The sequence below is a fragment of the Corvus moneduloides genome, chromosome W (genome assembly GCF_009650955.1).
Source record: "Corvus moneduloides isolate bCorMon1 chromosome W, bCorMon1.pri, whole genome shotgun sequence".
Lineage (NCBI taxonomy): Eukaryota > Metazoa > Chordata > Aves > Passeriformes > Corvidae > Corvus > Corvus moneduloides.
In genome coordinates this window covers 11,515,022-11,537,009 of record NC_045510.1, presented here as the reverse complement: position 1 = coordinate 11,537,009, position 21,988 = coordinate 11,515,022, and the positions used below count along the sequence as shown (strand labels likewise).

Sequence of the window (21,988 nt, the reverse complement as noted above, 5' to 3'; positions counted from 1 at the left end):
CACAGTCGAGGTCTGTCATCAGAATAAATAATGAACGCCAGGTCTGGTATAATTCTAACACTGCTGGGTCCCCAAATGGAAGTTCGTGCCGGACAGCACAGCCAAGTTCCTGCCATAAGGCAAAGTCCAGGGAAGTATCTCTGTCCATGGAAATCCCTTTTAAGGTAGCCCAATCTAATAATTCCCGAACTGAGTTCTCAGGAATGGATGTGTGCAATATGCTAAACACACCTTTCCAGACCATTACCACAGCGTCGGTTTGTGAGCCGCTGTTCGCCATTTCTCAGTCTCATCGGACCTCCCGGGGGGGGAAGGGGAACAGCATACCTCTAGAGAAATTAGGCTTGGCTTGCAGCAGCAAGACACATCAGAGAGTGCAGATCACATCGGGCAGCACCAAATACTACTGCAGGCCTGGGCCCTAGGGTCTATCACTGTGTCCCGCAGCCATAGGGAGGAGGAGGGGAGAAGATCCAGCAGGCAGGAATTGTGCAGCAAGATCTATTTTTTAAAGTACTTTACAAACTCTTTTATAGACTTTTTTCTTCATAGTCTAATTGGACCAAGGATCAGCCACCCCTTGGGGGTGATTGGCTAAAATCCTAAAACATCCATTGTCAAAATATTTTTCTACTATACCATAAACAAGACTTTTCAAGGTTGCAGGTGGCTTGGTTGTTTACATACCCTGCTACCTCTTCTGTGAGAGAGAAAAGTCTCTCACGGTCTTAGAAAATAGCAAGAAAATCCTTGCTAGCAGCATTTTTGTATCTACAGATGTTCATTTTGGACATTCCTCCGAATTTGTCTCAAACCGGGACACCAAGCAAGAGAAGTGGCCAACACTACCTCTACACTGACTCCTGGATGGTAGCAAGTGCTCTGTGGGGGTAGCTGGAAAGGTGGAAAAAGGTCAATTGGCAGTGGAGGGGAAAACCCATTTGGCTGCTGAAGAGTGGCAAGACATTGCTTCCCATGTTGAGAAGTTGACACTGAACGTCTGTCATGTGGATGTGCATGTGCTTAAGAGTTGGGCTAATGAGGAGCAGCATAACAGGAAACAGGTGGATTGGGCTGCCGAAATCAAAGTGCCACAGGTAGATCTGGACTGGCAACATAAGGGAGAGTTATTTCTGGCTTGGTGGGCCCATGAAGCCTCAGGTCATCAGGGAAGAGATGCGACATACTGATGGGCTACCAGCAAATCAACCTCCTCTTCCTCTGTGGAAGCATACTTTATACAAGTCTTCCCAATACTACAAACTGAGCAGCACTGCTTAGGCTTTTTCCTTGATCTTTTTCTAAAGCTAAAATCATAGGATCACTTGGTAACGTTACACTTTTTTTTCTTTTCCTTTCTGGATGAATTCACAGTGTGAGAAACAAATCTACGTATGACATCTCATTCCATTTCCCTTACTGATGACAAAACAACATAAATTATAACATTGTATTATAACTTAAAGTTCCATTCTTTGGCCATTTTTCACCATCATCCAAAGAGTACAAATGTCACCAATTATTATAATATTCAATTAACTGTTTTCTGGAGAGATAGCCTCCCATTCCACCTCCCATCTCCCTCCAATGTTTCAAAATACATTCTAGGGGTGATTTCTTCCCTCTTGATGATTGAGAAGAACCTATCACAGAATATAATAAAACACAATTAAATTTCCCTTTGAGAGGGGTATGCAACATCTACTCCCACTTTTTTACCCTGAGTGGTGTGCAACACCTGCTCACACTTTTAAACCTTCCAAAGGGCTGGCACTTCAGGCGTCCCCAGTGTAATACACAAACTAGACCAAAACCTAGTTTTCAAGTTCCCTTGACTTTAATCCAGGGAGACTTTCCAGCCTCATTATACCTCCCCCCCTCCAGTAATGCCTTAATAAATCCCGGGGGCCGTGCCCTGAACTCACTGGATCAGGGGACCAGAGGATCTCCCTAAAAACCCGTATGTGCATGCTGGAGTCCTCTCAATCCTGTGAATCCGTCAAGCATCAGATGCAGGGTCCCATCTGGGTCACCAGAAGTTGTCACTGAAAATGTCAGGAAAATAAAACTCTCTAACAGCAGAAAGCAGGCATTACTTTATTTTGGCACCAGGTGTGTGAGGGAATTGATCCTCACATGCACACCAATTATCAAAACTTTTAACTATTTATATGTAGATGCTGAGAAGGCTAGCAGAGAAAAATTCTCCATGTTTTACTGTCTCATGTGAAAGTCTCTGTTCTCACCCAAGCTATCTGTCTGACGGTTTGCTATTTGGTAAACATTTGCAGGTGCAAGGCTGTTGTGAGAATGTAGTGGAATTGTTTTAGTTTACTGGGAATAATATTTTGAAATGGGTGGTTATACCTCTTAGCCTATCACCTTGGTAGGTGGTTGACCGATGGGCCAATCATGTAATTTCTCTTTTGCGATCCATGCTATAAAAAGATGGGGTTTTGGCATTAAAAGGTTGCCTTCGACCATCTTCTCTGACCTGAGTGCATGTCATTCTTCACCGTCCCTGCGTGCAACAGCGACATGTGGTGACCCCACGACGTTTACTGCAACCGCAACCTGACCAGGTTAGTCGGACTGCGGCCGACCCCCCCTCCCGGGGCCGTGCGGCACTTTGAACTGGGCAAAATGGAACAGAAATCCTCAAAAGACAGCACGCTGCTTTCTGCATTCGAGTCTGCGATACAGACCGCAGGAGCTAATATAAGCGATGGGGATTTTTCGGCTCAAGGGGGGATGCAGCAGCAGCCATGCTCGCTGTTCTTGGACTCTCTCGGGGAACAGATCTTGGCAGTTTTGCATAAGATATTGCAGCAACTCGATGTACAGCAGGCAGTGTCGCAACAGCTTGCAGTGTCTGGGTCCCTGCTAGAGCCGGTGGCGGGGTCCACGGAGCTACGGGCAGCACCAGCCGTTCCGGTCGCGCAGTTAACTGCAGGGCCGGCGGGCGCGCCACCGGTCGTTCCGGCCGCGCGGCTGCTGCCAGAGCCGAGCATGCCCTTGCAGGCAGCTCCGGCTGTCCCGGCCGTGAGCCTGGGCGTGGGGCTGGTGGCCCCGCAGACCGCGCCTGCGCCAGAGCTGGGCACGCTGCCAGAGCGCAAGCTGCCGGCCCAGGAGCCAGCGCCCGTGCCCGAGCCCGTGCTCGAGCGGAAACTGGCACTAATTCGACCCGCCACGTTCCAGGCACCAGGAGCGGCTGCTGCTGCTTCAGCCGTAGCGCCTACGGTGGCTGCCGCTATTCCAACCTCCGAAACTACACCCCCTGCCACTCCAGCTGCTGCCAGAGTCCCAGCCTCCGTCGATACCCTGCCCGCTGGCTCAGACGCGGTATGCCCGTCTCCTGGGAGACTATCCAGCCCACCCTCGGACAAGATAAGCTCTGTTGTTATGGAGACGCCTGTCCCGCGGCTAGACTCCGTGAAGGCCCTCGAGAGACACCAGCGTGCAGTGAGGCGAGCCCGCCGTTATCCTTTGACCCTCCCGGATGGTGAAGTGACTGTCCGTCCTATAAATCCGAGACAGTTCTGGGAACAGGTTAAAAGGGGTGCATTGCGGGCCAGGGACTGGGAGTTGCTAGAAAGAATTGGGTTACCAGCTTGGCAAATGGTGCCTGACCAACCTGCTACTTTGCCTCAGAATACAAAAAAGGGGGAACAAAGCGATGTAACAATGCAGCAAAGTAGTGATGATACAGATGGAATTGTCCAGGCTTTTCCAGTGTAGAAAGCTCTGCCTAACTCTGGTCAGCCTGACAAACATGAATGTTTTGCTTGGAAAGTGATTCAGGATTTGCACACTAAGGTTACCCAGTATGGATTAGGCTCTCCTGAGGTCATGCAGATTATTAGAGTGTTGAATACTGATCTGCTCACTCCATATGATATTAAGCATTTAGGTCAGATGTTATTTCAACCTGTACAATATTCAGTTTTTGAAGCCAATTGGAGAAGGTTGGCTGAGAAGGCTGTAGCTGGGAATATGCAATTGCCTCAAACTGATCCCAGGCGTCTAGTTCCTGTGGATGGTTTTACAGGACTCAATAATTATTGGGACCCTGATGTTCAGGCTACCTGGCATGCTCATATTCTGGAACAGATTCAAAAGGTTGGCATGGCAGCTCTCATAAAGAGCTTAGATGCAGCTGCTCCTAAGATGAGATATGTAAAAATATCTCCGGGGCAGAAAGAGAATTTTTTATCTTGTGGAAAAGCTTGCTGCTGCCTTGGAAAAACAGGTTGAAGACGAAGCCACGAGACAGCTGTTATGCAGACAGCTAGCAAGAGATAATGCTAATGATGAGTGCAGAAGGATTATTGATGCCTTGCCAGGGGAACCCAGACTTACACAGATGGTTGATGTCTGTGCTAAGGTGGGATCTGGAGAGCAAAAATATGCTTTAGCAGCAGTTCTAAGACCTCTTCAATTAAATTCTGGGGGACAAAAGAGACCTAAGGTTGAGAGCACACAGAAACAGCTTAAACGAAGGAAGAGAAACAAGAACAGGAAAGTTGTTCAATGCAAAAGATGTGGTAGGCCAGGTCATTCTTCAGACTACTGCCAGTCTATCTATCATGCCAATGGTCGACCTCTGATACGTTCAGGGAAATTGATCAGGAACGCAAAGGGGAATCAAATATTTCCTCAGGGCATAGCTCCTCTGAGACAGGCCTATTCAGCCAGCTTAGAGCCGGCACCCAGGGATCTGCCGGCGTGGATGTGCACGCCGTAGCAACAGTCAACTTAGAACATTGAAAAAAAAAAGGGGAAGAATCTGAGTGGCAGGTGCTGGAAGGCCATGAGTCAGGCTCAGCCCAGCTGGTTGAACTAAGGGCTGTTGCCATGGCTTTTCAGCGGGTTTCTCAGGTTCCTTTGAATTTGGTCACTGATTCTGCCTATGTAGCAGATATAACTCAGCGCTTAGATTGTTCGCTTTTGAAGGAAGTGAATAATGTGGCTCTGTTTTCACTATTGCAAACCTTGTGGAGTGCAATTCAGGCTCGAGTGCATCCATATTACATTTTGCACATTCGAAGCCACACTAATTTGCCAGGTTTCATAACAGAAGGTAATGCTAGGGCTGACATGCTGGCTAACCCTGCATGGGTAGCTCCTCAGCCTGATAAAATTGCATAAGCTAAGGCATTGCAAAAAAGTTTATTCACACTTTCTCCTCAGTTACGTGGGCATCTACTCATACTGGAGAGAAAGGTCGTGATGTCATTGCCCATTGGAAACTCGCTTTTGCGATCTTGGGCGTGCATGCTTCTGTGAAAACTGATACTGGCTTTGCCTATGTCTCTCAGGAGACGCGGGCAAATAATCATTTTACAGTGCTACCAAATTCAAATAATCCTGTTATCTTGAATTATTTTCTCTCATTGCAGTCTGCAGGCAAGATGCACCTGCCTCGAGCGAAGATCTGGGTACAGGACCTACTCACTGAGAAGTGGGAAGGCCTGTATGAGCTATTGCTTGGGGGTGTGGGTATGCTTGTATTCCCACAGATACCGGGTATGATGGCTACCTGCAAGATGCATTCGCTCTGGCCTGCAGCACCAGCAGCAGAACAGGCAACCTCCAAGGCAACCTTCAAATGATGACCAGAATGCAGATCATCCATCGAATGATCCCTCTGATGATGACCAAGATGTGAACCATCAGCCTGGTCCTTCTACAAGCAGAGACTGAATTTCAGAGACTGAATTTTATGTTATGGAGTCAGAATGTTATGAAGAATGTTAGAGCCCTTAAGGCTATTCAGAATTAATGACTAGATGTATAGCTGGGTTCACTAAATGTATTTCCCATGGCACTGCCGGAGAATCTCTTTGCCTGCCTTAAATCAGTATCTGATTTAGATTCTGTTTGGTAACTGGCCACTACCAAACAGACCCCTTATGCTGTGTTTGTTCTCCTTGCTGCAAGGGATCCCACAGGGGATTACAAATGTGACCTTTTTGGTCTTTAAAACAAAAAGGGGGAATTGTAGATGCTGAGAAGGCTAGCAGAGAAAAATTCTCCACGTTTTACTGTCTCATGTGAAAGTCTCCATTCTCATGCAAGCTATCTGTCTGACAGTTTGCTATTTGGTAAACATTTGCAGGTGCAAGGCTGTTGTGAGAACATAGTGGAATCGTTTTAGTTTACTGGGAATAATATTTTGAAATGGGTGGTTATACCTCTTAGCCTATCACCTTGGTAGGTGGTTGACCGATGGGCCAATCATGTAATTTCTCTTTTGCGATCCATGCTATAAAAAGATGGGGTTTTGGCATTAAAAGGTTGCCTTCGACCATCTTCTCTGACCTGAGTGCATGTCATTCTTCGCCATCTCTGCGCACAACAGCGACATTTATATATTTTAGCAAACAAAGGAATTAGTGTTCTTTGGCTACAAGTTACATAGTTCTCTTATTAATTAGCATTCTATCTTCTATTGGTTAATGGTTCTCTCGCTTCTCATGCTACTTCGCCCGCATGCTCAGTTTCTCTCTTCTTTTGGGACAGTGGGTTTCTAGGGTTAGTGGCCTGTGGGTCGTTGGTCACAGATCTCCCCCTGCTGGAATTACATTTTACCCAGTTGGAGCTTATTTCAGCAGTTGCTGAGTTTCTTCCTTATCTTGGGAGTTCTGCCAAATGTCCTTCTGGCCCAAAAATTCTGCATTTCTTGTGTCCATTATCAGTGGTACATCCTTCTTCCCAAGCTATGTTAACCTCCCCCCTCAGTCTGAGATCGTTGAAGCATGTCAAGCCCTAAACTTTAATTTGTTTTTCTAACACCTGGACATCACTTAGAGCTTGTTAGCTGCCCTCTGTTTCACGGATTAAATCTTCCTTCTTGTTGATTAGGCTTGAAAGTTACAAAGATCAAAGAACATCCTTTCTTAAAAAATGTTTTTATATATTCCACATTTTGCAACAATTAGGCAGGGGCTTATTTTACAACCTCCTTCTTATTCCCTGTAACTCTGAACAAAATTATTTTTGACTCTTGAGATGTCAGCATCAGCAAAACTAAAAACTATTTGTTACAATTAAAGATTTTCCCAACAGTATCTCTTCTTTGAGCAAATGCTTATTTGATAAAAATAACAGTGATGTTATATCCTTAAGCTTTGTTTTGGCATTTGACCTGGTACAGTAAAACATTTGTGTTGGTTTGGCGTGGCATGGTTTTTTGGTAGCAGGGGGGCCACAGAGGTGGCTTCTGTGAGAAGCTGCTTGAAGCTTCCACCATGTCTGGCAGAGCCAATCCCTGATGGCTCTGAAGAAGGACATGCTGCTGGCCAAAGCTGAGCCAATTAGAGAGGTTGGTAATGCCTCTGTGATAACATACTTAGGAAGAAAATCAAAGCAAAGTGGGGGGCAGGTTTTTTTTTCTAGCCAGAGAAGAGGAGGGGGTGAGAACATGTGAGGGAAACAACATGGAGACACCAAGGTCAGTGGAGAAGAAGGGGGAGGAGGTGCTCCAGGTGCCAGAGCTGAGATTCCCCTGCAGGCCATGGTGAAAACCATGGTGTGAAGCAGGTTGTCCTTCTGCAACCCATGGGGTCCACGGGGGATGCAGAGATCCACCCGCAGCCCGTGGAGGAGGTGCTCGTGCCGGAGTGGGTGGGTGCCTGGAGGAGGCTGTGATCCAGTGGGAGACCCGGTGGAGAGAGGGGGCACCTACTTCAAAGCTGGAGTAACCTGTCCTGGGAGGACTGCACCCCGTGGAAGAGTGACCCAGGCCGCAGCAGTTTTGGGAAGACTGTTTGCCCGTGGGAGGGACTCATGTTGCAGCAGTTTAGGGAGGACTGCTGCTCGTGAGATTGGAGCCCCGCTGGAGAAGTTCGTGGAGAACTGTCTCCTGTGGGAGGGACCCCACTGCGCAGCAGGGGAAGGACTCTTCTCCCTGAGCAGCAGAAGAGGAACTTGGGTGACGAACTGACCAAAACCCCCATGCCCTGTCTCCCTTTGCTGTCAGTGGGAAGGAGGGAGGGGTTGGGGGAAGAAAAGGTGTTTTAAGGGCTTATTTTACTTCTCATTATCCTCCTCTGATTTTGTTAGTAATAAATTCACTTTGTACTTCTAAGTTGAGACTGTTTTGCCCTTGGAGTGTTTTTCTCCTGGTCCTTATCTCAACTCATGAACCCTTAGTTTAATTTTTTTTTTCTCTCCTCTGCCCAGCTGTGGCAGGGGAGGGTGAGTGAGCGACTTTCATGGGTGCCTGGCGTTTGGCCAGTGTCAAATTACGACAACATTTTAATTAAAAAAACTAGAAAGATAAAAAAATCAGAATGCCACACGCTAAGTGAACTGTGAATAATTGACAGGCCTTCAAACACAGAAGAGGAACAATCAGCAAACATTTATGTGAGTGGTTCAGATCCTCTTGGAATCAGTTTTGTCTGTCTGCTATTCTTTTTTATCAGTGGTCTTGAAGAAGCTATACTGAATTATCACCATGTCACATTAGCAGATTATGCAAGAATTGAGGGTTTGAGAAATAATGGAGTGACTTACAAAGTGACTTGGAGCTCTTGGTAGACAAGGTGCACCTAAATATATATATATTTATATAAATATTTTATTTATATCTTAGATACATGTTATACATATTATTTTTTAAAATCTACATGCTATCTCAATATGGCCAAATGCAATATCCTAATTGTGGACTAAAAAGTATAGGCAATCCTTGCATCTTAAGCACTTTTAATCTTTAATAAAATATGCTACCTAGAAACATATATAGGATTTAGCCTTGATAAGTAGTTTTGAGTTTTTGGCATGCCACGCTCAAAAGGGCTCAAGGTTTGAAAAGATGCCTCATTGACAGCAGAGACGAGGGACTCCATTTATTCGGTTTAAAGTCGACTGTTGAGAGCTCTGTGTGCTCACCTGAGTTCAGTTGCTGAGTTTATATATATGTAGATGCATTTATTCCTGGGGGCTGCACTAGCAATCAGACTTGGTCTTGGGGCTAAAAGTGAGGCTGTCTAGCCCCCTTTCCCCTCCGCCCTGAGCGTTTGATTAACCGTCCTCCACAGCCCCGGGTAACGGTTAGTAACAGTCAATAACAGCCGGCACCACCCGCATTCCCTGAGGCGGAGGGGGCCGCATCCCTAAGGCACTCCGTCCATAGCTCCAGCCCCGTTAGGGGCTCCTCCCATCCGCGGCACTTTCCGGTCGTACCCCCCCCGCCTGCCGCTACTCCACATCCTCCGCTGACATCAGCCTGCGCCGCCATATTGGAGGAGAAGTCAACTCCGCCAGCTCGGCCGCAGCAGGCGGGGAACGCTGGTTCCCACCGCCACTGCCTCCGCCTCTCCTGCCTCGGCCGAATCCCGCTCCCCATGATTTCCCCCGGCCGGCCGCTGCCCCGGTGCGGATAAGGCGGAGGCAGTAGCGGCTGCCGTCTCTTCTTTCCCCCTCCCGATCTGTCGCCAAGCTCCTCTCTCCGTGGCGGGCTTTTGACCTTCCACTGCCTCCAGCTATGACTTCCTTGACCCAGCGTAGCTCCGGGCTGGTGCAGCGCCGGACAGAGGCCTCCCGCAGCGCCGCCGCCGACAAGGAGCGGGAGGCGGGAGGCGGCTCTGAGGATGAAGGCCGCCGGGACGAGCCCGGCGACGATGAGAAGGGCGACTCCAAGGAAACACGCCTCACCCTCATGGAAGAGGTGCTGCTCCTGGGCCTCAAGGACCGTGAGGTGCGGCCGGGCGCGCTAAGTAGGGGGTGGCTGACGGGATACCGCTTATTCGGGGGCTTATGGAGGTTGTTGATGGGGAAGGGGAACCTAAGTGGCGCTAGGGCGCGGGTGGGATGGGAGCAAGGACGCTGCTGGGTGAGCGTTGCTGTGGGTTTGGGGCAGAGGCGTTGTGGGGGACGGTGGACTGTTATGTAGCTTGGGGGTAGGGGAGCGTGCTGGAACAGGCTCGGGATTTAGGAAGGGGTGGGGAAGGTGATTGGATGTTGAGCGGAAGGAAACCTGTAGGAGATTTCGGATTGCCCTTTGAATGCAGACTTTGAAGAGGGGCTCTAATATTTGTAGCATCTCAAGGAAGGCAGCGTAGGGCTTGGAGGAAGAAGGGGACCTGGAGCTTCTGATAGCGTTGGTAGTAGACTTAGAGGCCCTGGTTAGACTTCTAATATTTATACTCTTGTACTTACGTGTAACTAATGTGGAAGACTTATTTACTCCTATGTATTTTGTCAGACACAATTTTATGGTGCTTATGGGGTTCTCAGGTGCTTTAGTATGCTTAGTGGCCCATTTTAATAAGACTTTCCAGACTACTGTTGTGTTAAAAATGTCTTAAACTTTGGGGAGAGACATTTGACAAAAATGGGCCTTGAATAATGAAAAGTTTGTCAAAATGAGGAAATGACATTATTATGTAATTCTGAAGTTCTACTGAATTTATAGCTTAATTAGGTGACATGAAACTGTTAATAACAGTCATTGAGGAAGGTATACTTCTACCAGTGTGCTGGATTTTTTGTTTAATTTGAAAGAGGTAATCAATATAATAAGCATGCACACTACAGAAAATCCTGTCAGTTTAGTTTGATGTAATGTATGGTGAAGTATTATATACCTTTATTATGAGTTTTATTAAGCAACCTACTTTTTTTTTAATGAAAAGTAAACTAATGAAGCAGTTCATTGATTTGGGTGGAAGTCTCTTAAAACTGTGTTTGTGAGCGCAGAATAGCGGGGGGAAAGCTGCTAAGTTGTGTTCTTTGATTACACTGCATCTAAAATAGATTTGATGGTTGATAAAGAATTGGTTAAAGAGTAATTTTCCTAGTTAACATTTGTTTTTTAATGCGTGTTTGAATATCTGTATATATACTTGCCACAATAACATATTTTATTTCTCTCTCAGATTGTGTATTTTGGGCCATATTCCTGTAATCACATTTTTTTTCAGATGTACCTTGCCATGGCATCCTAATAAAGTCAGTAGATATTCAATGTTGTGTTCTTCCATCTGTTGAATCTGAAGGCTTGTGTGTATGCACATTTCTCTTTCTACATACCTGAATAGCTGCATGAACGTAAGTTAAGCATGACAAGATGGATATCTGTCAGGATTACCTAGGAGGTCTTGCCTTGAGGAAGGTGGGATAGACTGGGTGATCATTCAGCCCTTCCCCCCCTCCCCCCCCCATGAGTGTGTGCTAAATCTTCTGAATTTTGCAGGCATTAGGCTGTAAAGATTTCAAGACAAGGAACAATCTGTCTGCCTAGAAAGAATATATGGTGCAAGTATTCCTAGTATATCAAACATTGGGCCTAAAAATCCAGCTTTGCATTGGTGTGCATCAAAATTGTAAATCATCCAACGTTGCTAAGTGCAACAGTGGCAAACACTGCAGGTAATCTAATATTTATTTGTATGCAAAAAGTAACTAAGTGATTACAGTGCTACATATATTTGTGACTCCCTTGAGATTTTGCAGTTATGATGTCAGACAAAAGGGATAATAATGTCTCTAGGGTAGGGATTTCATGTGCAAAAACCTCAGCATGCACCATTTCTGTGCTTTGTTAGACATGATTCATTAGGGTTTGTATTTTTGTTTTGTGTCTGATTGTACTCTTTTTTTCTAACACTATGTAAACAGCTTTGTCCCCATGAGTTAATCTCCATTATTTAAAATTGAAAATAAAACTATAGATTAATTTTCAAAGATTTTTTTTGTTGTCTCTATTTCTAATGATAAGTTTGAAAAACTTAGGTACTTTATGCATCTGGAAATGCTTTTTATAGAATTTTTACTTCTGATAAAATTTATTTCCCATGACATTTGTGTGATATTTTGTCATGACAGCAAGCAGAGAAGCAATATAGGGTCTGTAAAGTATAATTGTTAAACTACATGAAGTATAAGGGAAAGGCAAAGGAAAGCCAGTAAATTTAAAGCTGATAATGTCCTTCCTTTTTATTGCAACAGGATAAAATAATTAGTGTTGAGTTTAAAATAAATAAATAGTCTTAATTAGCCTAGGAACATGTTTCCCTAAAAATAGCTTATTTCTCAGAAAAGTCACTGAGAACTGCATTGATAACTTAGTTTTGAGGGGTTTTTTTGGTAATTTCACTTTTAATATTAAGCACTGGTGAATATGGCTTAACACTACGTAAATTATATTAAAGAAGCCTTGCATGTAAGGAGCTGCCATGAATAATTTTTAAGTGTAGAGTGCAGAACCTTTACTCATAGGAGAGAGATTTTCAGGCAGATTTAGAGAGTGATGGATTGATTACTTTAGTGTTTCTAGGAGATTGTTATATATTTATGTGAATCCTGCTTTCAGGATAGTGGAATGGTTGTAACAACCAACCACAGACAAAAGTTTTGTGTTGTTGCTGCAGTATGGGTGCAGTCATGCAGTCATGGGAATGTCCAGCTGCCCCAAAACAAACACAGCATGCCTCAATCCCATTCTTAATGCTTGAACAAAATTAACTTTTTTTTTTTTTTTTTCATTTGGCCTAATTAAAGGGTAGTTTATGTATGTGGGCTGGTTGCTCTTTTTTCCCACCAATGGTTCTTCCATTTGTATCTTCTGTGTATATATAACTATTTCTGTATTTCAAGGTCAAGATAGGTTTTAAGGGGTATGTGTTAAAATATGCGCATGACAGATCCAGTGTCCTTGGAGGAACAGGAGCACTAGAACAAAAGGAGCATCTATAATTTCTTTGGAAACCTTTCAGAAACATGATTGGGAAAGGGAATCGTGTTCCTCTATTTAGAATAGAGCAATTGCCTGTTGCTATAGGAATATTGGCCACAAAAATCCCCAACAACGTTACAAGCTGGGGGACAGTGTGGCTGGACAGTGTCTGGGCGGAAAGGGACCTGGGGGTGCTGGTCGATAGCCAACTGAATATGAGCCAGCAGTGTGCCTTGGTGGCCAAGAAGGCCAATGGCATCCTGGCCTGTATTAGGAATTGTGTGGCCAGCAGGAGCAGGGAGGTCATTCTTCCCCTGTACTCAGCACTGGTAAAGCCACATCTTGAGTACTGTGTCCAGTTCTGGGCCCCTCAGTTTAGGAAGGATGTTGAGATGCTTGAGTGTGTCCAGAGGAGGGCAACAAGGTTGGTGAGGGGCTTGGAACACAAGCCCTATGAGGAATGACTGAAGGAACTGGGATTGTTTCGCCTGGAGAAAAGGAGACTTAGAGGTGACCTTATCGCTCTCTACAACTTCCTGAAAGGAGGTTGTAGACAGGCAGGTGTTGGTCTCTTCCACCAGGCAGCAACTGACAGAAAAAGAGGACACTGTCTCAAGCTGCGTCAAGGAAGGTATAGGTTGGATATTAGGAAAAAGTTTTTCACTGAAAGAATAATAAAGTATTGGAATGGTCTACCCAGGGAGGTGGTAGAGTCACCATCTCTGGATGTGTTTAAAAAAAGACTGGTCATGGCACTTGGTGCCATAGTCTAGTTGAGGTGTTAGGACATGGGTTGGACTCGAAGATCTTGGAGGTCTCTTCAAACCTCGTTATTCTGTGAATAAAAAATACTTACTGAAACAAAATACTTTTCTGTGTTAGGTTAAAAATAGTATTGCAGTAGGACCGGTCAAAGCCATAGCAAAAGGGAGATGATTCTGTAGAACTACTGAAGCTTCTGAGGTCACCTCTCCCAAAAGAAGGAAGTGATAGATATTGTTAGCTGATTTACAAATGACAGCTAAGAGAGGAGTACAGGTCACTTTTTTCATTACAGCTCTTCCAGACATCTTTTAACTCAGTCCCATAGAAAACTGAGAGGTCTCTAGGTTCTCTGTAGCTGTCACTCCATTTAAGTTTTTTATAAATGTAGTGGGTTTTATGGTTGGTTTGTTGTTTGGTTTTTTGTGTGTTTTTGTTTTGGAGTTTTTTTGAGTTCTCGTTCAGTACAAGTTGGGAATCTATTAAAATACAGTAATGCACACAGCTGATCTTGTCCTCTAAACAGTGTGCCACAACTAAGCAAATTGAAGCAGCTATACAGACACAGCACCTTCTTCTGTAGTTCAGATAATTATATTTAGTAAGATAAAATATGTATTTGATCTGTAACTAATTCCTTATTTGCTGAAAGAAAACTCACATAACGTACACTGAAATAATTGTCATGTACTGCAGTCTGCTGCAACAGTAAATACTTCTAGTTTTATTTACACTTTCATTGGTGAAAATTAAAATGTCCTTTGTGAGAGTGAAGTAATGTTAATTCACTTGGGTACAGAAATTCTCTTGGATCTTAGCTACTCATGTTTGGGTTTTAGAAACTTCAATTATTGCTGAAGATTTAGTGTTACAGCATAGTTTTTTGTCATGTGAAGGTCTCTAGTTTATTATACTTTTCATTGTATTGAAATATGTTATTAGGGACCTGATTTGCCTGGTTGAGATGTGCTGTTTTGTATTGATTAGATTAATGCTAAAATGTAGTTTCTTTATTCTTACAAAATCAGAGTAGCTGGGTTTCTTACTGAATTTTATATTTTAATCCTAAAGAGAATTTTTGGAAAGGTGAAATAAGAATTTTGAAAACATTCAAAATATGAGGGGTATTTTCCCTCATTTTAAGATTTGCCTTTGTGAAATTCATATTAGGATTTAGAAGTCTGTGATTTTTTTTTGCCTGTGTAACAAATGAGTTTTCAGAAGGCATCTTTGTATCTTTTTTATTCTCTTCCTCCTCTCTTCCCTCCCTCCCCTTAAAAAAGTTTCAGCAACAGCCTGAATGTCAACTCAAAAGCTCCCAAGTTTTTTTTTTAAATTTTTGAGACAAATGAGTGAAACATAAAGAGGCATCTACTGGGAATTTGCATTTCAGTTGAAAAATTATGTATGAATGTGTTGAAACTTTGACAAAGGCATGCTTTATCTCAAATCGTAAAATCATTTAGGTTGGAAAAGCCTTCTAAGATCAGAGTCCAACTGTTAAACCAACACTGCCAAGTCCACCACTAAACCATGTCCTGAAGTCCCACATCTACATGTCTTTTAAATACCTTCAGGGATGGTGACTTGACCATTTCCCATGGCAAGATGTTCAGGGCCTAATAACAACAAAGTATGGAATGTCTGTGATGAAAAATTTTTTGGTTTATAGTATAGACCTTTTTGGTCCTTTTTTTATTTCATGTCCCTACCTAAATTACAGGCTAGCAGAAGGTAGGAGGTATGTGCTACAAGATGCAGTGAAGTGCCTCTTTACTGTGCTGCTGAGTAAATCCTGCTTTTGGGCTCTTTGGAGAACAATATGCTGATTTGGAAGCAGCACTTTGGATACAAGTTGACTTTGTGTTGAAATGGTGTTTATATTTCATGGTTCTGTATGCAGCTAGAGTGTGATTATCTAGCATGGCTAATCTGTAACCTGTATTATTTATTCATGGATAACTGAGTATAGTGTAGTCCCTTCTTTCATGTCAAGCTGTCTAGTGTAGGACAAAGGCAAAAACAATGTTAAAACCTTTCTAGTGATACTTCTCAGTATTTTTAAGTGCTCTTAAAAAAGCAAAGCCATAACCTTTTCCTCTCCTGTAGCAAGCTGTTTTTATTAAACATTTTGCATGAAGTATAGCTGAGAAAGTATTGCTGTTAATTGCTAGAAGTAGAACTAAAAGTTAACATCATTTTATGTTAAAGAAAAAGTGGTGTTATTTTAGGTGTTCTTTGATCCGAAAGTAGTTGAAGTACTGCAGCATTTATCTCAGTTACTTAAGCTTCACAGTAACAGGCCACCTTTGCAATGCTAAATTGACCAGGCTAAATGTTACAGATAGTATATTCAAGAATGACTTTGCTACTCTCAGAGCAAATAATTACTACAGCACATAATCATTTCTGTTTTGCCTTATTGGGGAAATCATAGAATGGTTTTAGTTGAAAGGGACATCCAAAAGTCATCTCATCCAACCCCCCTGCAATGAGCAGGGACATCTTCTACAAGATCAGGTTGCTCAGAGCCCTGTCCAGACTGACCTTGAATGTTTCCAGGGATGGGGCATCTATCATCTCTCTGGGCAACCTATGCCAGTGTTTCACCACCCTCATCATAAAAAAATCTTATATCTAGCTTTATTGTTGGTCCCCTCCGGTGAAGGGGAAAGCCAGGGACAAGAACTCTCTCTGAGTCCCACAGGGCCAGAGGGCTTGCTTTTATAGTGATACAGGGGATGGGTGAAGGCCAATGGGTTACAGAGGATCTGCATAGGGTCTTCTAAAGGATTGTGGGTCTGTCTTTTCTAGCTGTGATCAAAGAAGTGTTTGCCTTTCCAGGGAGTCCTGCTGGGCGATTGCGAAATCTCTTATCTCAGCAGAGATCCCTCCAGGGCAGGGACTGGGCATACCCCACAGCCCATGTCTTTTCTGTGGTGAGGACTCCAGATGGGGTCTCATGAGAGCAGAGTAGAGGGGGAGAATCACCTCCCTCGACCTGCTGGCCATGCTGCTTTTGATGCAGCCCAAGATAAGGTTGGCTTTCTGGGCTGCCAGCACATACTGCCATCTCATGTTCAGTTTTTCATTCACTAAAAGGATGGGAAGGGAAAGCTAGTCTGGAGTAAAGGTGTGGCTCAGTTTCCTCTGCATAGACTGCATTCTCAATCTGTTTTCTCATAACTTTTAGTAAAGAAAGAAAAAAATAGTACTCAATTCATCCTGTGCCACTTTTAAGTGGGATTTTTTCCAGTTTGCAAACAGGTCTTGGATCAATTTTAGTAATTTATTTTCTTTCCTTTCAGAAATATTCATAAAATGTTACTGCAGAAGGATTTCACATACACATATCAGACATTAAAAAAATTCTTTTGTTTTCTGTTTGTGGTGGATCATTAAGATAATAAAATAGTATGTCTTGTAAGCTAGATCTTTGTAATTGGAGATCTGTTAAATACTCATAGGTCTTTTACTATTTATGGATGTTACAGGATTTATTCATCACAATAGGAAATTAGGCTATCAAGCTTTTTGCATATCTTTCTGTTGCTGATATTCTTTTAAGCACTTGTAAACTATTGCCCTGGTTCTGGCCAGGATGCAGTTAATTTTTGCAGCAGCCAGGATGGACACAGCCAGGACCTTCGGGTTATTTAATACCACCTGTTCCGGTTTGGCCAAATTTAGAAATGTATATATACTCTGAGAGAAGGCACAACCACCCCTCCCCCCACCAGGTTCGGGAAAAAAATAAATTTTCCTCGAAGGAAAGTGAAGAAGATAAAACTATTTATTTAACAAGCACACGGGAAAGGAAAATAATGTTAAATGGTAAAATCTTTCGCTGTAGAGGAAAAACCTGGGAAAGTGTTCGAGTCCTCCCTTTGGTCTCCTCGGAGCTGGGGCTTGGCCCAGGGCCAGGCCCTCTGTGCCCGGTGAAAAGTCCTCCCGATGTGCTCTGATGTTACAGCAATCAGGCAGTCCAGTAGAAAAGGGAGAAAATCCGAAATTCCAGAGAAGGAAAAGTTCAGCTCTCAGCCTCTCTCCAGAGAACAAGGAACTGGAACCAAACTGGCCAAAAGCTGACTGGAAAAAAAACTGCCAGCCGGGTGCTTCCTCGCTCCCCCCTGCCCCAGCTGGAAAAAAAAACCTGCTATCTTTATGTGACCTTGAACAAGTTTCAAACTGCTTTGAGAAAGTTTTGCTCAGTTTTTTCTTCCCCCTCTCAGGCTCAGTTCAGAGGCATAGAAAGGCCAATAATTAATTTCTGGGCATAGGCAGCGATATGGGATACACATCATAAGGTCACCCCAAGACACCACCTCATGCCATGCACAGGGGGGAAGGAGTGGGGTGGGTACCCTTCCGAGTTGGCCAGGGTGTGTGAAGTGTGCAGTCCAGGTTCCCTGGTGAGCAATTGCGTGTGAATTATTCGCCTATCTTGTACACTCTGCTCTTAGAATTGTTGCTGTTGGTTTTCTTATCCCATTGCTGTTTCTGGTAAATTGTTCTTATCTCGACCTGTGATCTTTTCCTTTTTATGTCTCCAATTCTCCTCTGGGGGGGTGGGGTAGGGACTGAGTGAGTGACCTAGAGCGGGTTGGAAACAAATTTGATCTAAGCATTTGTTGTATTAGGTACAGAGCCACTGGTCACAACGTTGCTTGATCTGTTCATGTGGGTGTGGTACCTAACCCTGTATATATTCCTGTATGTTCTCCTCATAGTGCTCTTTTTCAGAGCAGGAAGAGGGATCAGGATTACTTTGTTTCTGTACTGTGGGATATCAGTTTATGACATGATAACATCAAGGGCAATGGGGGTCATTTGGGATGTGTATTCAGTGTTATTCTTCTGCCCTTACTTCGGGTGCTACCTTTGTGAATTCATTAATAATTGTACCCAGTCTGTGGGGGGAACAGGGGAGGATGATTTTCCCCAGATTTTCACCCCCTTTTCCTCCTTCAGCCCTGTTACAGAAGCTTTTGAGAATTTTGAATTCCCTCTGGATGTTAAAGAAAGCATGTTCTTGTTGCTAAGTCTGCCAGGTCTCCTCAGTGTGCTCCACACCATGTTTAGAGTCAAGAAAGATTTCTAGGGAGGTTTTTCAGAGATCTGCCCCAAGGGTGAATAGTCATGAGTGGCATGGAATGTGAGGAAATGGGCCAGCTTTCGAAGGATTATTCTGCTCCAATGGTTTGGAGGTTCACCCCTGAACAACTACAGGACCCTGATAAAGTGACAGAATATTTGAAAGAAAAATGTTGTGGTAGTTCCAGAGAAGTGCGAAGTTATGCAATGTGCTGGGCCCTGGCCACTATTTATTGGACACTGCTCATCACTAGACAGCACCCTCAGGGGGACAAGGAGGAGGAAAGCAGACCAACAGGCACCGTGGCCACTCAAACTGTGTTTGAACCAGAGGAACAACCTGTGCCGGTAGCAGTTGCCCCTATACAGAAGAAATTCAAGACAAAATCAGTTTGCTTAGTGAGGGATGAAGAGGAAGTAGGGCCCTCACAACAGGAGGAGGAGGCAGGGACAGAGATAATCACCCAATCCCTATTCCCGGGTGATCTGTGAGATATGTTGTAGCGGGTTGGGTTTGTAACCGGGCAGAAACACCAATTTAGTGTAGTGGTTTGGTCCAAAATACTCATTACTGTTTATCTTCTGTGAGATAAGAATTAGGAGAAATGCAAAGCAGGCACCAAACTTGAAAGAATATAAAGAAGTTTATTAACAGACCTAAAAGAGGGAAAAAAAATTATGCCATACCTTCAGAACTCTCCTCCTCCCCCCACCTTCCTCCTTTCTCCCACTGACAATGTAAAAAGACAACCCTTAAGATGTTCAGTCTGTTTACCACTGCCATAATAACCTTGTTCAGTCCATTTAGAAAGAGAAGTCTCTTCTTGCTTGTGCTATGAAAACATTATCACAACGAGACAGCCGCCCACTTCCAAATATTGTTCAGTCCATTTAGGAAGAGGAGTCTCTCTGCTCGCATGCGAGTCCCTTCCCCCGACTTGCAGCTTTTCCCGCAACTGCTTTCAAGGGTCCACTCTTGAAGTTTTTGGGGTACAATTTTAAGGTTGAGCTGTTCAGAAACAAAAACAGAGGCCCTTCTCCTTCCCTGGGAGCAAAGGGTCTTCCTCATCTTCATCTTTACGACTATCTCTGGGAGCATCTCTAGGAACTGAGGTTTCTCCTTTCCCATTTGGAGCAAAAGTCCTCATCGCTTCCATCTTTCCCTGTCCAAACTTCTCATGAAATTACAGCTGCGTCAGCATCTGCCTATCTCAGCGCAGGTGCTTTTGCTTGCGAGTTGAACACTCCACCCCCTATATCTTCATGAAGTTACAACGGGATACTCTGATATATCATAGCTTCACAACAGACTTTCAGCTTTAAGCATCTCCTCTTTCTCTTCCCTCAGGTTTTCAGCTCTTCACAGCAATAAAAGGGTTAATCTCACCCTCGGCCTTGCAGCTGTGTGGCTTATCGCTGTTGGTCACCTGACCTCTGCCAGACAGCAGTGCTTCGTTTCCTGAAATCTTGGCCACAGTGGAGGGGGGGGTTCCAAGCCGCTCTGGCTGCCCACGGCCCTGTTGGGGGGGGTCATCCTGGAGCCATGGCCCGGCCCAGCCTGGCCCGAGCACGGGCCGGGCCCGCTGGCCCCCGCTCAGGCCCCGCAGCCACCTGTCCCAGCACCGGAAACGAGAGAGAGCTTGGGGGGGAGTTTGTCTGCTCTTAAGTGTGGATCACAGAGGCGGTCACAACTTTAAGTGGCTTAAAGAATTGTCCATATTCAAACTGGCCAGCTGATAGAACCTATCAGGTCCCCGAGGAAGCTGTAAGCACCCCTTAGCAAGGACATCTCTTCCGGGACTATGCTTGCTAACCTATGACATATGTGAAAAGATTTCAGCTGCCATCTGAGTGAGCCCCTGGTGACCTGGCTGCTCTGATGATGCTGGGATAGTGTAGCCCACAGCTGGAAACTAGAGGGTAATAAAGCCAAGCAACTGGGATACCTGTCCAGGGATGCAGGCATTGACAAGGGGTTTGGGAAAAAGATAGAAATCCTCAGCCTCTGGAGGCAACTCCTGTCAAGTGTTAGGGGAAAGTATCTTTTCCAGGACAATCTATCAGTGCATCAAGACAAGTGGAACACCATGGAGAAAGGTACCCAGTACCTGAGAGAATTAACTCTGTTGGATCCTTAGGTGTACATGTCCAGGTCATATGCATCGAGATGCACCCCGCCGAGTCTATGTCTGTCCGCCTCCCCCCAACATTGGGTATAACATTATAGGTTTTACTAATTAGCATATCTATCAAAAATTCCCCAACAAAATCCCAATGAGAGGCTTGAGTGAGCCCCCCTCCCCAAGGAACCCTCTCCTGGATGGTTCTATCTTAGTTTACAGAATGTGTTCTGGAGAGGACCTTGGGGTCTGGGGTACACTGATCCCTAGCTACAGAGCTTCTAAAATGTTTAGTCTCTCAGCTTGACAAACAAGTCCAAGAATGTAGGCAAAAAGCACTAAGAATACAGAAGTTGTAAAAGGGTATAACAGGGGTATAAAAGAAAAGGCAAAAAATCTTCATGGCATCATTTCACCCCTTTTAGAGACGAACAAAACTCTACCTTGTCTAGTCTCTACTCTACTCTATTCTCTACCCGCAGAACCGGTTTACACAACTGGCTGCTCTATAGGCTATTACACAGATAATAACTTCAATTACAGCTATTATGAATATTTATTTTACCCAGGCCCAGTTTGGTAACTATGAGGTGAGGGTATCAAAAATATGATCAAATTTTAAGGTGTTATTTCTAGAAGCTACTTCATGTAGAATTTGAGTTCCCTTCCACATTTCATCCAAATCTTTCTTAATTCTTCCACTTTGGTCCATATAAGAACAACAGGTGGTATTGACAATAGCACATACACCTCTTTGTGCAGCAAGTATGAAATTGAGAGCTGTCTTGTTTTGCATAACTGCACAGGACAGACTGTCAACTTCCTCTTGTAAGGCTGAAATTGCATCTGCTGTATGCTGCTCAATACATTTAATGACAGCCAAGATGTTTACAATTGCTCTCCAGTTCAACCACTCTGTAACGAGGGCTCTGATTATGCTATGGAAAAGTGTGGGACGTTCAATGAGGGGATTAAGAGATCTTTTTCTCCTCTCATTTGGTTTTTCAAGATGGTCAAATATTGTTATATTTGGGACCACAGCCCCAATGGCACAAGCCTGGTCTTTGTTCACGGGCATAACTTTCCAGGCCTTATCACCAGATATCCAATACAACCCCATCCCAAATGGCTGAGCCAGTCTCCACCCTGTCAATTTCATCTTTGCTGCAATTCTTGGGTCTATTATTTCCCTGAAATGGGTCTTATGACAATATGAAGGAAGAACGGCTTTTCTTGTGGCGTTTACAATTGCACAAGGAACCTTATAGTTTGCACGCTCTACCAGGCCACTCAGGGTAATGGGGGGCAGAAGGGTGCTATTAATTGG

The 21,988-nt window shown here is 44.3% G+C and overlaps 1 protein-coding gene across 1 annotated transcript in view; it reads left to right on the top strand.

Moving 5' to 3' along the window:
• The first annotated feature begins 9,493 nt into the window (after positions 1–9,493).
• Positions 9,494–21,988, top strand: part of LOC116437346 (Golgi phosphoprotein 3) — a 137,838-nt gene continuing 125,343 nt past the window's right edge. Inside the window, exon 1 of the mRNA XM_032095018.1 lies at positions 9,494–9,706. Within this exon, the coding sequence (XP_031950909.1) occupies positions 9,494–9,706 (213 nt within the window). The remainder of the gene's footprint in view (positions 9,707–21,988) is intronic.